Source organism: Rhamphochromis longiceps, linkage group LG7 (assembly GCF_057381845.1).
Source record: "Rhamphochromis longiceps isolate RC_006_pf linkage group LG7, R_longiceps_female_GT1.1, whole genome shotgun sequence".
In the NCBI taxonomy this organism is placed as follows: domain Eukaryota; kingdom Metazoa; phylum Chordata; class Actinopteri; order Cichliformes; family Cichlidae; genus Rhamphochromis; species Rhamphochromis longiceps.
In genome coordinates, this window is record NC_140563.1 from 34,001,802 (window position 1) to 34,018,715 (window position 16,914).

General features: G+C 37.5%; 2 protein-coding genes across 6 annotated transcripts; one reads left to right on the forward strand and one right to left on the reverse strand.

The window, feature by feature from the left end:
- Positions 1–6,920: 6,920 nt before the first annotated feature.
- LOC146665708 (uncharacterized) lies at positions 6,921–13,680 on the reverse strand. Of its 4 annotated transcripts, none has more exons than XR_014912646.1 (3): positions 10,651–11,234; positions 7,935–8,010; positions 6,921–7,541 (listed from the first exon to the last, which is right to left on the reverse strand). XR_014912646.1 is itself a non-coding variant. In XM_085413440.1 (3 exons), the coding sequence occupies exons 1-3, from the start codon at positions 13,639–13,641 to the stop codon at positions 7,554–7,556; spliced, it is 498 nt and encodes a 165-aa protein (XP_085269566.1). In that variant the 5' UTR covers positions 13,642–13,680; the 3' UTR covers positions 6,974–7,553. The 4 variants fall into 4 exon arrangements, 2 of the variants coding, with proteins under 2 accessions (XP_085269566.1, XP_085269565.1); XR_014912647.1 differs by having other exon boundaries at positions 6,921–7,597; positions 10,651–11,211; XM_085413440.1 differs by lacking the exon at positions 10,651–11,234 and adding an exon at positions 13,264–13,680 and having other exon boundaries at positions 6,974–7,597.
- On the forward strand, positions 11,260–16,749 carry LOC146665709 (uncharacterized). Of its 2 annotated transcripts, none has more exons than XM_085413438.1 (5): positions 11,260–11,353; positions 14,190–14,649; positions 15,357–15,425; positions 15,593–15,739; positions 16,404–16,749. In XM_085413438.1, the coding sequence occupies exons 2-5, from the start codon at positions 14,191–14,193 to the stop codon at positions 16,620–16,622; spliced, it is 894 nt and encodes a 297-aa protein (XP_085269564.1). In that variant the 5' UTR covers positions 11,260–11,353; position 14,190; the 3' UTR covers positions 16,623–16,749. The 2 variants fall into 2 exon arrangements, with proteins under 2 accessions (XP_085269564.1, XP_085269563.1); XM_085413437.1 differs by lacking the exon at positions 11,260–11,353 and adding an exon at positions 12,385–12,712.
- Positions 16,750–16,914: the final 165 nt, after the last annotated feature.

A 16,914-nucleotide genomic window follows, 5' to 3' on the forward strand; every position in this document is an offset into this window, starting at 1 on the left:
AAGCAGAAATACTATATTAGGCACAAATCTTATAAAAAGCAGAAATACTATAATTTAGCTGAAATACTATGTTAGGCACAAATCCTATAAAAAGAATAAATACTATAATTTAGCAGAAATACTATATTAGGCACAAATCTTATGAAAAGCAGAAATAGTATGATTTAGCAGAATAGTAATAACTTACAAAATTACAAATATGGAGGCATATTGAAACACAAATGCACAGAGGGACACACAAACACAGGCTCTAATCCAGTCAACCAGTCTAACTATATTCAATTTAAATCCTACAATGACATGCTGCCAAATAAGGGCAGGGTCCTCTCTCTCCCACTAAACACAAACACACACACACACACACACACACACACAGGGAGAGAGCTGCCGAATTTAAATCCACCAATCAGAGTGGCTGTTTACGCTTTCCCGCCAAAACAGGTGCATCTTTTTACACACGCAGCAAGGAGAGGCACAGGATTATTGCAGTCTATTTCTCATAGTGACGACTCCCCTCAAACAAATGACCATAATTTCCAAACCGTAGGGGCTAGAGCGGTCATTCTTATACCGTTCTGTTCAGAAGAGATGGGGGAATCTTCCAGTGTTTACAATTTATCATTAAAATATGAATTATTAAAGATATTTGACTTCTAATGCACCATAACTGAGTAGAGCGAAGCAAAAACTGCCTTGACTTGCCCTCAAACAACGCTTTGTAACTCGAAATCTATTTGGAGTATCGATATCATTCTTTCACCGTAAGAGACAGCAGGCTTTGGTGAACAGTCATGGAAATTTTCAGGTCTCTGTGGAAATCCAAAAAAAAATTATGACGAGAGAAAAAAGTGGTTCATTTCCAGAGTTTTAAATCTGAAGAAATCTGAGCGAAGGACGAATTTCCTACCCTCAAACAAGTCCAACTCATTTCAGAACGGTAATAGGTGAGAAAGAAATTCTTGAATTGTGAGCGTCAGGGGTGTCTGAAGATATTCGGGGACAAGCCTCATGTCTTAAAGTCGCTTCGTTAAGGAGATATGACGATTCGAATATGCCTCTCATTACAGAAATCCAGCGATGATTTTGAACAAGCTCTCCATTGACTTTATATGGAGAGTTTTGAGACCTTGTGTTGGTCTGAGGAGATTTGCAAAAATTCTATAAATCCCACAACAATGATAGTGACATTTTCTGAAAGCCAGCAAAAATACCTACGTTTTGATGTATAATTTGTGGAAGTTGAGTGAAAATTGAGCAAGTAGCAAGAAGTTGTTCGGACATGAAGTGAAAATTGCAAAACCTTCAGTGGCACACTGGAAGCCAAGAGCATAGCAACCATAACAACGCATGTATTTTGTGAAAAATCACAATTTTGCAACTCAAAACTTTAAGAGGCATAAAAGTAAAACAGTAAAACATTTGAAAAAGCTGAATCATACCTGAATAGCCCAATAATTTGTGAACATTTTAAAGTTTGAATGGTTGTTCTAGGTGAAAATATGAGGAAGTAGTTAAGTTTCAAAAACAAGCAAATTTTAGCAGAATTGCAGAAGTTTCCCATTCATTTCAATGGGACAAATTAAAGGAAAAAAGCTTAATATTTTAAAAAGTATAATAGTTAAAAATAGCAAAAATCGTAGCGTAAATTAGCAGAAATAGCAGAATAGTTTAAAATTTGAACGGTGAAAATCGGCTGAAAATTGTGGAAGTAGTTAAGTGCCAAAAAGTGTACGGAAGCAACTAGAATAATAATAATAATAACTAGAAAAATTTGCATTTCCTGCGAAAATGCAGTGTGGATGCTTAAAGCTGAAGCTGTATGCAAAAAGTAGCTGAAAAAGCTGAAAAGTTGCAGAAATTGTAAAAACTTTGCAGAAGCAAAAGAAGTTTGCTAAAATGGAATAACTTAGCAGAACTGCAATATCTTAGAGGAAACATAATACTTGGCAGAAATACAATAGCATAGCAGAATTTAGCAGAAATATTGTAACTTACCAGAAACATGATAACTTCTCAAAAATACAAGAATTTAGGAGAAATAGTATAAGATAACAGAAAGAATATATTTAGCCAAAAATACTTAAACATTACAGAAACACTATGATTTAGAAAAATAGTACAACAGAGCAGAAATATTGTGATTTACCAGAGACACTGTGATGAACTATGAATATTGTAATTTTAAATTAAGACTATGTTTTAGCACAAATATTATAATTTGGCAGAAATACTATAATTTAGCAGAAATACTATATTAAGCACAAATCCTATAAAAAGCAGAAATGGTATGATTAAGCATAAATACTACATTTAGTAGAAATACTTTGTTTTAGCACAAATCCCATAAAAAGCAGAAATACTGTACTATGATTTAGTAGAAAGACTATAATTAATCAGAAATACTAAATTTAGCAGAAATACTATATTAAGCACAAATCCTATGAAAAGCAGAAATAGTATGATTAAGCATAAATACTACATTTAGCAGAAATACTATATTAAGCACAAATCTTATAAAAAGCAGAAATACTATATTAAGCACAAATCCTATAAAAGCAGAAATAGTATATTAAGCACAAATCTTATAAAATAGCAGAAATAGTGTGATTTAGCACAATAGTAATAAGTTAAACAGAAAAATTGGAAAAGCAAAATGGACAGCTGAAAAAATGCTGAACATGCTGAGGTTCCCTCAAATATACTTGTTAAATGACAAAAATCAGCAAAAAAATTTATGACTGCCACACAATTACAAATATGTACACATGAGGAAACACACATGCACAGAGAGACACACACACAAGATCCAATTCAGTCAACCAGTCTAAATATATTGAATTTGAATCTTACAATGGGATCATCCCATTAAAAGGCTTTCTCTCTCTCTCTCTCTCTGTCACACACACACACACACACACACACACACACACACACACACACACACAGGGAGAGAGAAGTAAGTTTCTAGGTCAGCCTGGGAGCTGGTGAATTTGAATCCACCAATCAGAGAGGCTGTGCACTTTTCCCCACCAAAACAGGTGCATCTGTTTACACACGCAGCAGCACAGAGAGACACAGGATTTTTGCAGTCTATTTCTCATAGTGACGACTCCCCTCAAACAAATGACCGTAATTTCCTAACCGTAGGGGCTAGAACGGTCATTCTTACACCGTTTTGTTCAGAAGAGATGGGGGAATCTTCAAGTGTTGACAATTTAATATTAAAATATGAATTTTTAGAGATATATGACATGGATGACTTGTTGACTTAGAAGCCACGAATTCCCCAATATGCAAATTTGAATGCCTGAGACCACATATGTGATTGGCTGGCTGGGAAGCCGTGCAGGCCCTGATTTGTGGATTTGAATTCCTCAGCCCTCAGATATGATTGGCTGGCTTAGAAGCCACGAAGGCCCCAATATGCAAATTTGAATGCCTCAGGACACTTATTTGATTGGCTGGGAAACTGTGCAGGCCCTGATTTGAAAATTTGAATGTCTCAGTCCTCACAGAGGATTGGCTGCCTGGGGACCTGGCAGAAATATATAGAAATACTATTATTAAGCGTAAATACTACATTTAGTAGAAATACTATGTTTTAGCACAAATACTATAAAAAGAAGAAAAACTATAATTTAGCAGAAATACTATGTTAGGCACAAATCCTATAAAAAGCAGAAATCCTATAATTTAGCAGAAATACTATGTTAGGCACAAATCCTATAAAAAGCAGAAATACTATAATTTAGCAGAAATACTATATTAGGCATAAATCCTATGAAAAGCAGAAATAGTATGATTTAGCAGAAATACTGTATTTAGTACAAGTACCGAAAAGTACCAGAAATACTATGATTTAGCAGAATAGTAATAACTTATTGAAACACAAATGCACAGAGGGACACACAAACACAGGCTCTAATCCAGTCAACCAGTCTAACTATATTCAATTTAAATCCTACAATGACATGCTGCCAAATAAGGGCAGGGTCCTCTCTCTCCCACTAAACACACACACACACACACACACACACACACACACACACACACACACACACACACACACACACAGGGAGAGAGGACTAAGTTTCTAGGTCAGCCTGGGAGCTGCTGAATTTGAATCCACCAATCAGAGAGGCTGTTTACGTTTTCCCGCCAAAACAGGTGCATCTTTTTACACACGCAGCACAGAGACATAGACCTGCTTCTTTCAGTTTATTTCACATAGTGAGGATTCCCCTCAAACAAATGACCATAATTTCCTAACCATAGGGGCTAGAGCGGTCATTCTTACACCGTTTTGTTCAGAAGAGATGGGGGAATCTTCAAGTGTTGACAATTTATCATTAAAATATGAATTTTTAGAGATATATGACATGGATGACTTGTTGACTTAGAAGCCACGAATTCCCCAATATGCAAATTTGAATACCTGGAGCCCACATACATGATTGGCTGGCTGGGAAGCTGTGCAGGCCCTGATTTGTGGATTTGAATTCCTCAGCCCTCAGATATGATTGGCTGGCTTAGAAGCCATGAAGGCCCCAATATGCAAATTTGAATGCCTCAGGACACATATATGATTGGCTGGGAAACCGTGCAGGCCCTGATTTGAAAATTTGAATGTCTAAGTCCTCACAGAGGATTGGCTGCCTGGGGACCTGGCAGAAATATATAGAAATATATAGAAATACTATGATTAAGCATAAATACTACATTTAGTAGAAATACTATGTTTTAGCACAAATACTATAAAAAGCAGAAATACTATAATTTAGCAGAAATACTATATTAAGCACAAATCCTATAAACAGCAGAAATAGGATGATTAAGCATAAACACTACATTTAGTAGAAATATTATGTTTGAGCAAAAATCCTATAAAAAGCAGAAATACTATATTAGGCACAAATCCCATAAAAAGCAGAAATAGTATGATTAAGCATAAATACTACATTTAGTAGAAATACTATGTTTTAGCACAAATAGTATAAAAAGCAGAAATACTGTAATTTAGCAGAAATACTATATTAGGCACAAATCTTATAAAATAGCAGAAATAGTATGATTTAGCACAATAGTAATAAGTTAAACAGAAAAATTGGAAAAGCAAAATGGACAGCTGAAAAAATGCTGAACATGCTGAGGGTCCCTCAAATATACTTGTTAAATGAAAAAATCAGCAAAAAAATGCACAGGGAGAGAGAAGTAAGTTTCTAGGTCAGCCTGGGAGCTGCTGAATTTGAATCCACCAATCAGAGAGCCTGTGTACTTTTTCCCGCCAAAACATGTGCCTCTTTTTACACACGCAGCACAGAGAGGCACAGGATTATTGCAGCCTATTTCTCATAGTGAGGACTCCCCTCAAACAAATGACCATAATTCCCAAACCGTAGGGGCTAGAGCGGTCATTCTTACACCGTTTTGTTCAGAAGAGATGGGGGAATCTTCCAGTGTTTACAATTTATCATTAAAATATGAATTATTAAAGATATTTGACTTGTAATGCACCATAACTGAGTAGAGCGAAGCAAAAACTGCCTTGACTTGCCCTCAAACAACGCTTTGTAACTCGAAATCTATTTGGAGTATCGATATCATTCTTTCACCGTAAGAGACAGCAGGCTTTGGTGAACAGTCATGGAAATTTTCAGGTCTCTGTGGAAATCCAAAAAAAAGTTATGACGAGAGAAAAAAGTGGTTCATTTCCAGAGTTTTAAATCTGAAGAAATCTGAGCGAAGGACGAATTTCCTACCCTCAAACAAGTCCAACTCATTTCAGAACGGTAATAGGTGAGAAAGAAATTCTTGAATTGTGAGCGTCAGGGGTGTCTGAAGATATTCGGGGACAAGCCTCATGTCTTAAAGTCGCTTCGTTAAGGAGATATGACGATTCGAATATGCCTCTCATTACAGAAATCCAGCGATGATTTTGAACAAGCTCTCCATTGACTTTATATGGACAGTTTTGAGACCTTGTGTTGGTCTGAGGAGATTTGCAAAAATTCTATAAATCCCACAACAATGATAGTGACATTTTCTGAAAGCCAGCAAAAATACCTACGTTTTGATGTATAATTTGTGGAAGTTGAGTGAAAATTGAGCAAGTCGCAAGAAGTTGTTCGGACATGAAGTGAAAATTGCAAAACCTTCAGTGGCACACTGGAAGCCAAGAGCATAGCAACCATAACAACGCATGTATTTTGTGAAAAATCACAATTTTGCAACTCAAAACTTTAAGAGGCATAAAAGTAAAACAGTAAAACATTTGAAAAAGCTGAATCATACCTGAATAGCCCAATAATTTGTGAACATTTTAAAGTTTGAATGGTTGTTCTAGGTGAAAATATGAGGAAGTAGTTAAGTTTCAAAAACAAGCAAATTTTAGCAGAATTGCAGAAGTTTCCCATTCATTTCAATGGGACAAATTAAAGGAAAAAAGCTTAATATTTTAAAAAGTATAATAGTTAAAAATAGCAAAAATCGTAGCGTAAATTAGCAGAAATAGCAGAATAGTTTAAAATTTGAACGGTGAAAATCGGCTGAAAATTGTGGAAGTAGTTAAGTGCCAAAAAGTGTACGGAAGCAACTAGAACTAGAAAAATTTGCATTTCCTGCGAAAATGCAGTGTGGATGCTTAAAGCTGAAGCTGTATGCAAAAAGTAGCTGAAAAAGCTGAAAAGTTGCAGAAATTGTAAAAACTTTGCAGAAGCAAAGGAACATTGCTAAAATGTAATAATTTAGCAGAACTGCAATATCTTAGAGGAAACATAATACTTGGCAGAAATACAATAGCATAGCAGAACTTAGCAGAAATATTGTAACTTACCAGAAACATAACTTCTCAAAAATACAAGAATTTAGGAGAAATAGTATAAGATAACAGAAAGAATAAAGGCACAAATCCTATAAAAAGCAGAAATACTATATTAGGCACAAATAGTATAAAAAGCAGAAATACTATAATTTAGCAGAAATACTATATTAGGCACAAATCTTATGAAAAGCAGAAATAGTATGATTTAGCAGAAATACTGTATTTAGCACAAGTACCGAAAAGTACCAGAAATACTATGATTTAGCAGAATAGTAATAACTTACAAAATTACAAATATGGAGGCATATTGAAACACAAATGCACAGAGGGACACACAAACACAGGCTCTAATCCAGTCAACCAGTCTAACTATATTCAATTTAAATCCTACAATGACATGCTGCCAAATAAGGGCAGGGTCCTCTCTCTCCCACTAAACACACACACACTCTGTGGGGTCCAGCCTGTACTCACAGTGTAGAGTAGCAGTGGCAGGTAAAGAAGAGGATCTTGGTAAATGTTTACAGATGTTGTGGCTAATTTGGGCTGCTGGTAACAAAGAACACTCACCAATGCTGTCTCAACACAGGTTTTCTCATCACTGATGCCCATGGTTGCTGTTAGAGGTCAATCTATTACATCAAAGTCTTTGCATGATTCTCCAGTGTTTAGCAAGGAGATGTGAAGTGGGTCACCAGCCAAGTCGTTGTACAGTTTATTTCTGTTAAATGCCTCACATAATAATATGAGGGTAAAATGAGGCACTGTGAAAGTCATCTGTGTAATAATGACAATAATAATAATAATATCAATAATAATAATAACAACAATATATACACTTAAAAACTACCCCGCACACAATAGTTTTGCACCTGAGCACTTTATTCATCACTTAAATCACTTTTAACTGGATTATCAATGTCTGACAGTTTTTGGTCTGTTTACAAGTTTTACTGTTTATGTTTATTTGTCTTTACTTTTGTGAATAGCTGCTGTAGGATGTATATATAATCATATTAATTATATTTAAACATTGCACTTTCTATTGTGCTTGGAGCATGTTACCTGACTGTTGTACACTAATATTGTATGTAACAGCAGCTTACTATCTCACCTGATTCCTCCTTCCACGACTTGATTGAGCCTTGGTCTGCTGATGACCATTTAATAGCTGGCCCTGGTTCCAACCCCTGAAAAAAAGCAATAACAAATATTTTAAAAAAAAAATACTTATCAAACAAGCATATAACATATTATTTATTGCAGGTTAGAAAAGAACATTAAAGGGTGAGGCCTTAATATGAATCTCAGTGCTGTTTGGGTTTGTCTCACGGTTGCTCTGTCTTGGTGTAGGTGTGAAGAGACAACCTTCAGCTTCATTTCTGATTGAAAGAGCAAGGCTCACACTGTGCGATTTTGTCAGTCGCGTGATTCAGCTCCTGCTCAAACTGTACGATTGACTCGCAGGGGTTAGAGCAGGGGTGTCAAACTCAAATACACAGAGGGCCAAAATTCAAAACTGGAACAAAGTCGCGGGCTAACATTAATATTTATTGAAAAAAAAAATCTTCCTCCAGATTTAAGAATGAATCTGTTCTTATGGACTCAAACAAGTTTTGCTGAAAAACTGAATATGGAACAAGCAAAGTTTAATACTAAACAATATATATATATATAAGCTGGATAATACCAGTAGGCCAGCTCTAATAATAATTTGGTATGGCTTCGCGGGCCAAATGTAATTAGGCTGCGGGACAAATTTGGCCTGCGGGCCAGAGTTTGACACCTATGGGTTAGAAGTTCATAGGTCACGATGCAGGGTCTCACACTATACCGCCCGATGCTCTGATGCGACCTGAGTGCTCACACTGTGTGTCCATAAAATGAAGGTTATAACAGAAATTCTGTCGCTCTCCCTGTCTGTCTTTCACTCACACAGACACACCACCGCCATCAACTTTGCTAAATTGCTAATGAAAAACGTCAGGCAGCTGTGATTGAGCAGCAATGTCTATCCAACTATTTTCACGGTTGTTGTGGTCGTGATAATTTTGTGAGGCCACATCGAAAAGGCTCGGATGAGCTTTCCAAAGTTCTACAAGTTGTGCCTCCATCGCTTGTGTCCAGATCACACGCTGCACTGCCGTGCTGTGCCGTCTTTTTCGCTGACATTTGTGTTTGCGCGTGTGCAGTGTGACAAACTGCGGTGACACCCTCAGGACAGTCCCGAGGCAGGACCAAGCGATTGATGATCGGGAGCTGGTCGTGAGGTGTTAATCGCTTCTCGTTACCCCACGTATACTACACGATGCACGAGGCAGGCCAAAATCGGGCCGAAAAAAGTCGCAGTGTCTGCCCAGCAGAGAGGCAGTCTTATGCTGGGCTTACACTGTGCGATTTACTCGCAGGGGTTAGAAGTTCATAGGTCACGGTGCAGGGTCTCACACTATACGACCCGATGCTCTGATGCGACCTGAGTGCTCACACTGTGCGTGCATAAAATGAAGGTTATAACAGAAATTCTGTCGCTCGCTCTCTCTGTCTTTCACTCACACAGACACACCACCACCATCAACTTTGCTAAATTGCTAATGAAAAACATTGATCAGGCAGCTGTGATTGAGCAGCAGTGTCGATCCAACTATTTTCACGGTTGTTGTGGTCGTGATAATTTTGTGAGGCCACACCGAAAAGGCTCGGATGAGCTTGCCAAAGTTCTACAAGTTGTGCCTCCACCGCTTGTGTCCAGATCACACGCTGCACAGCCGTGCTGCTCCGTCTTTTTCGCTGACATTTGTGTTTGCGCGTGCGCAGTGTGACAAACTGCGGTGACACCCTCACGACGGTCGCGAGGATTTCAAACAGGTTTGAAATCCTCACGACCAAGCGATTGATGATCGGGAGCTCGTCGTGAGGTGTCAATCGCTTGTCGTTACCCCACGTATACTACACGATGCACGACGCACGATGAAGGCCAAAATCGGGCCGATCGCCAAAACGGTCGCACGACTCAAAAATCGGCTCAAAATGGGCCAAAAATCGCACAGTGTGAGCCCAGCATTACACACAATGGCTATAAAATAATTGAGAGGCAGAGGCCTGTGACATCCACCAGGTACAAAGAGGGCTAGATGATGGCACTCAAAATGAAGCTTGAGTTAGTCAGAGTCATTTATAATTCTGTGAATTTATCTTTTTACAAGTAGACAAACAGCAACACTGAACTGAATTGAACAACCATGCATGCATTGTTTACCAAGTCTCTCAGAGTATAATTTCTCTGACCTTTCTCAGTGTCCGACAGAGTACCCAAATAGCATACCTTTATTTAAAATGTAATTTTAATAAATAGCACTAGAATACAGGTAACTGATATTCAATTTTAAAAGTTATTTCTGGAAATAAATTTAATTCAAGTGTCAAAATGATAATAAAACCTTTTTTCAATGTGGCATTTTGTGTATGATTTATAAGACAACACATAAAGTTCAACTTAAGTGATGATCAAATCTGCAGGTCATTAATCAATATATAAAACTAAAATAAATGTATTTTAGTTACACAGCACACAAACACGGAAGCAAGACATGTAATTAGAATTACATATAATAAATATGGATTCATTAGTGCAATTTCTTTAACCATAGAGAATGACTAAATCCTTCAGGACAATGGTCATATCAGTGCACTGAACTCACTATGTTATCCATCTAACAGCCTCAACATGTTCTCACTGTAATTTCCCCTCATGAATGAATTTATGCTGCACTAATCTGAATGTTCGGAGGGAAATCAAACGCATTTTACTCGCAGTACTCAAGCTGACTTACCTTTGTTTGAATGATGAGGTATTCACAACGTGGAGTCTAAAAATAGCCAAATCTTGTAACCAACCATTGGTTAATCGGATGTGCGCCTCCAGACATTTATAATTGCGAAATGGTTCGCTGTGTATGCGCTGACTCCACAGGTACGGAAATATATCAGGCTTCGGGGCTTCTGCTCCACTGCCGTTTTTTCATACGGGTCCACATTTCCAATGCACGCTATTTTTTGCAAGTACCGTCTCTTCGCATCCGACATAATCTGAATCTATAAAGTTTTTTTTTTGTTTTGAGCTGCTTTTAAGTACGGTTTGTATCTTCCGTCCAAACGAGTGTGTTTGTTTTGATTCGTGGCCTGATAAAATGGTGACATGCTCCCACAATGCATTGCGGCGTGACGTCAACTCCAAAGCCCTATAACAGATTTTATAAATCTCAAATTTTACGTTTGAAACTTATAAAATAGTAATGATAATTCCATAATTAAAATTAGACGAGTTAACAAACAAAAATAACCCAAAACAGTGATAACATAAAATCATTACAAGGCAGTCCAATCACGAAACACAATCGTAGTTAGCCAATCAGAGCGGGTGACAACAGATTACGTCACAAGTTGTAACTTAAAGACCGGCGGGAACCTTGTTGGATCTTTCCGAATCTTTCTAAGATACTTCGAGGGACACAGACGGCTTTTACTGTATAAAACGTAAGTATCTGACTTCTAACTCCGTTAAATGTCATGAATTCCGTTTTCATGGATGCCTGGATGTTAAACTCAATTGTTACACCTGGTAGAGCAGAACGCTGATCGTTTTATTAAAGATGAAAGACTTTAGACAGTTTTTCAGCTCTCAGTAATGCCATAGTGATCGTTTGATATATGGAGTTTAGTTCCAGACACGGCTAGAACAACCGGATTGAATTTTGAGGGTGTTTTTTACTACCCTTAATACAATATATTATTATATATTATATTATATATATATATTATAATATAGGGCAAGACACAAGATCTAGCCATTTAACTTGCTGTCAATATAAAGACTGTCAAAGTACCAAAACTTAATCTGACTTTTCTTTCTTTTTCCTATGTTACGTTTCTATTGCAGAGAAATTCATTATCAATAAATTCACATTTACTATTGACAGTAATATATTAGTGGGTGTCATAGTTGATGAACTTATTGTCTCATGGGTATTTAATTGAAAAAAAGATCTAAATGTATTAATGAAAAATAATTTCAGTCCTAATTTTTTATATGAAATATTAAGATCTTAACGAATTTGACAAATCTTCAAGATCTATAACAGTTTTATAAACTTTAAGATGTTAAGTTTGAGCTGTGAGTCTCTAACTTTGCTTAAGGCTGGCACTCTGCCCTGGCAACAACACTTTCTAGCACTTTCTCAATTAAGCTATACAAAAACTGAATAACCAATAGGAATTAAGCTAAAAGAGTTAAACAAAAACCTAATGGAAACCATATTCTGAATAACTTCATCTCCCACAATGCCTCTCGTCAAAAAAGCCATTTTCTTACAGAGGGTGAGACTGAAGTGAAAACAGGGTACATTACTGTCTTTCTATTGGCTCAAATGATTAACACAGGGGACCAATAGAGAGAGGCACAAATGATTAACACAGGGGACCAATAGAAAGAGCCACGTTTATGTGTGTGTGTGTGTGTGTGTGTGTGTGTGGGGGGGGGGAGAGAATGTATACTGAAACAACGAACAATAGCTAGGTTTCATTTGACGTAGACGTGACGTCGACGTAAAGCGCGAAATTTGACTGGCGGTCGGAAGTGAAAAAGATAAGCGCAAAATCACAGACAGACAGTACGCAAAATGCCTATGTCCTGTTGTGTTTACGGATGCTCCAGTAGGTCGACCAGAGAAACTGATAAACGGTATTTTAGGGTACCAAAAATAGCCCAACGAAGAGGAGAAAAATGGAAAATTCTAACCGAAAAACGTAGGAAAAAATGGATTTTAAATTTACGTTTACAGTCGGGAGGAGCAGAGTCTGCCAATGCCCGTGTCTGCAGCGACCACTTCGTCAGAGGTAATGTTATGTTTGCAAACGAACTTATTAGCATTAGGTTGTCGTTAAATTCTCGTTTACTTAGTGCTTTTAAGTTAGTAGTCTAATATTGACTTGATTGGGACTATAGGCTGCCCAAGTGCTTTGGATGACGTAGAGTCGGAGGACTGGGCTCCGACGGTCAATCTCGGCTACGAACGAAAACCCAGATCGGAATCAGTTCTCAAACGAGAGAAAAGAATGAAGCTTAAGGCAGAACAGCATCGATGTGCAGAGGCGATTTTGGATAATGCAACAGACGGCTGAGAGCCCGGATTTGAGCCTAGTGACAGTGGAGAATAGGCTACTAACCCTGCCATACAATTGCAATGAGCTGCAATCACTTCTCCATCCTCCTTTGCAATTACCCAAGTCTTCAGAGGTGTCTCGTTAGACCGCTGAGAATGGTTTACCTTGAAACAAACAACTGTCACTCTAACGAAGTCCTAAGGATGTGGCATGTTTGTTGACGTTAAAGCCGCTACCGCTAACTGTTAGCGTGTTTAAAAAGCAATATAAGAACAAACACTCACCCTTGCAAACACCAAACTGTATCCATCACGGAGACGTTTTGTTCCAAGGTTGTGGACCCACCCGCTGACAAAAAAATTGTACGCCTCCAGACTCTTGAAAGCTTTCATTTGCTGCCTAGTGTAGTAAGAAGTCTGGAGGACCAAGTAGTTGGTGATATCCACAGCCTCGATAGTAGGCAAATCCTTTACTTCTGTGGTGTATTCGGACATTTTCAAAGAATACGGATCACGTCCGATATATTTTTTAACTATCTGTTTATATCTCTCCCGAGAAACGGGGTCTAAAGTTGCACAATAGCTGCTCTCCTGACTCTCCACAGTGTCCTCCATGTTTACTTCCGCCCTCCACTCAAAAATCGCGCTGCCTCCGCACGTCATCAGAACCACGTGACCGCAACCCAACTATTTAGGCATTTCAATAAAGTTAAATCATCTCTGCTCTTTAGAAATTCAAAGCCACAGACCAAATTGTGAATAGAACTGTAATTTCACTGTTTCACTTCAGCAGCATCAATCTTTGCACAGACAATCTTCATATGATGATTTCTTGTTTATTGTCAGTATTTTCAAAGGAGATTATATGCTAGAAAATACAAAAAATAAATGAATAACAATTTGGTGAGAAAAAACATTACTTTCACCAACTTGTCTTTGCTGTAATATTTAGATTAATTCATAGAAGTCTTAGAACTGTCAGCTTTATTTTAAAACCAACGTTGTATATCAAAAAAAAACTTTTAGACAGGCCTGTGTTTTTGGCCTGTCATTTTTAAGCAGGAACCTCAGAAAGGTATTTATGAGTTTTGTTTGACATCAGAAAGTAAAAAGACTGCACAAAAGCTACACGTGTTACCATATTATATGACCCTTGCTATAATAGAAATGTATTAACCCCTTAATATTTTTTTGTGTTGCTTTTTTTTCAGAATGGCTTTGACAAAACTTCTCAACAACCGCCCTGACACGCCATACTTCCGGCCACCCCCACTGCACATAAAAATTTTAAAGTCCTGTGACCAGCTAAAAGTCATTAGCTGGGACTTCAAAGATGCAACACCAAAACCCCTGATGACAAAGACGAACACCATTGCGGCGATCACCGATGGCCAGACTGTGACAAAGGTCACAATATTTGAAGCACATGCCTCTAAAGTCCAGCAGGGGGGGTCATTTATTATGAGAGGCCATGAACTCAGTGGCACAGGCCCCCCTTACAACATTAGTGTCACACCCAGAACACAATTTTTTAGGGCACCGACCCTAAGTGTGAGGGAAGGTCTAGTAAAACAAGCAGAGGATCTTCTGCATCCTCTTGCTCCTCTCACCTCACTCAACATGAGCTCCACAAATGACGGACTCATGACAGTTCAAGGGGAGGTGGTGGAGGTAAGTATTTGTGGTTCCATCAGAATTTACATGGATTTAGGTTTCCAAATAAGCCATTATTGCCAGTATTTTTTACAGTGAAAATAATTTGGGTTTTTGCTGTCAAGCAGAGACTAAATTCTGTTAAGATTGTTAAGCACAATTTTTAAAAAATATTTTCCTCAGAGCATTTCTGGCATTTTTGCAGCCAATTTGCATTGTGCCTACGTACATTTGTGTTGTAAGGGCTAGATTTTAATGAACAGTCTCTACTTGATAAATAATTATTTATTTAAAACAGAATAATTATTTTATACACTTCTGTATATAAATTCGCACAAAAGTCTTAATCTAAATATATCCTTTATAATAAAAATAAAAGCAGATACAACAGAAATGGTCAGAAAGTACCCTGAATTGGACATAATGGAAAACAAGTAGATTTTATATACCTGAAACTGGCAAACTTTTCATTTATGTTGCTGTCACTTAAACTAAGTTGCAAAATGTATTGTTTATAGAAGGATTTCCTACAACCTGTTTCATAATCACAGTATATGAAAATCATCCTAATGACCGATACAGATAAAACTGCTTCTGATAAGATAAATGGCAGAATACTTAACAACAACCATAACATAATCTAAACAGATTACTGAAGAAATAAAAACCTATCACAGATAACTACACTGACTATTACTGACATTAAATTTCAATTTACTTTTCAGGTTTCTGCTGTAAAGAAGGTGCTGTCGGGAAAAGAATACGTTCCCCTTAAAAATCTGCAGCTGAAGGAGGTAATGATGGAATTTAAGTTTTATATTGAAAATGGTTAAACTAATGTGACAAATTTGACATTGCTGGTACAGAATGTATGAGGCTGTGAGCTTTTTTTCTAGTTACTGGACTTGTTATCATTTAATTAATTAATGAATCTTTAATTCTGTCATGTTTGTGATTTCAGGATGGTTTTGCCATGACAATCTGCCTCTGGAGGGAGGCAGCTGCCAATAACTTCAACGTGGGAGACCACATCAGCGTCTCTCACGTTAAGCATAGACAGTCGTCTTATGGCATACATCTTCAGAGTACAACATTTACAAAGATTGAGGTATGAAGAAGCTAAACCTTTGTTTGTCTTATCAACAAATGTTTAAAACTATGTTTTCAAATTTGACATAACATTATATATATTTTATTATCTTACACACACACGCACGCACGTACGCACACACACACACACAAACACTAGATAGATAGATAGATAGATAGATAGATAGATAGATAGAAAAATTCACCACTCGCCCCTGCGGGTGGTCAATCCTTCAAGCTCGGGTCCTCTACCAGAGGCCTGGGAGCTTGTGGGTCCTGCGCAGTATCTTAGCTGTTCCTAGAACTGCACTTTTCTGGACAGAGATCCCGCACCACTATGTCCGGTTGGCTAACCAACCGGACATAGTGGTGCGCAGTCCTGGGAAGAGCTAAGATATTGCGCAGAATCCTCAAGCTCCCAGGCCTCTAGTAGAGGACCCGAGCTTGAAGGATTGACCGCCCGCAGGGGCGTGCTGGGTATTTTTTCTCCAGGTGAACATAATTAAGCATTTTGGAATTTACTTACCTGGATGATTGAGCATGCATCAAGACATAATGTGTGTATGTATGTGTCTTGGTGACTTAGTGAAACCACGTGATGACCATAGGTTTTCTTTTTTTCTTGTTGGATAAAGAAACCCAACGTTTTCTGGGCTAAATGTGTGCCTATGCTGTGTCAACAGACAAAAGTCGAGGAGCGAGCTGAAATTCTCATCATTGGTGTGGCCACGGCAGAAATGCCAAACCACCTGGAGGTGTTACTGGAGGATGGAAAGACCCTTTACATTCAAAATGAGCTGTGGAGTCCCTTTGACAAGGAACTGGAGGAGGCAGCAATCAAAGTCACAGTTAAAATAAAGGGAAACCATATTGTACATATTCAAAAATATCAATACGAATAGTTTAAACAAAACGTACCGTTCCTTTGTTCAGAAATGTGATTGTATTTTATAACTTAAAAAGTATGAATTTTTTTTCCTATCAGTATTTATAATTTTTAATGACATTTTGTTAAGTTCTCTACTATAGTTAACAGTTTTAGTATTTTCCAGTGTTAAGTATTTATATATTAAAAATTCTACATAATAATCTTATATTTGTGTTTGTTTGTAATTTTTGGAACACTGGAAGTCTATAAAATGTTTTTAAAAAAAGAAGAATAACAGAACTGATCAAGGCTTAATGTTGAATTTT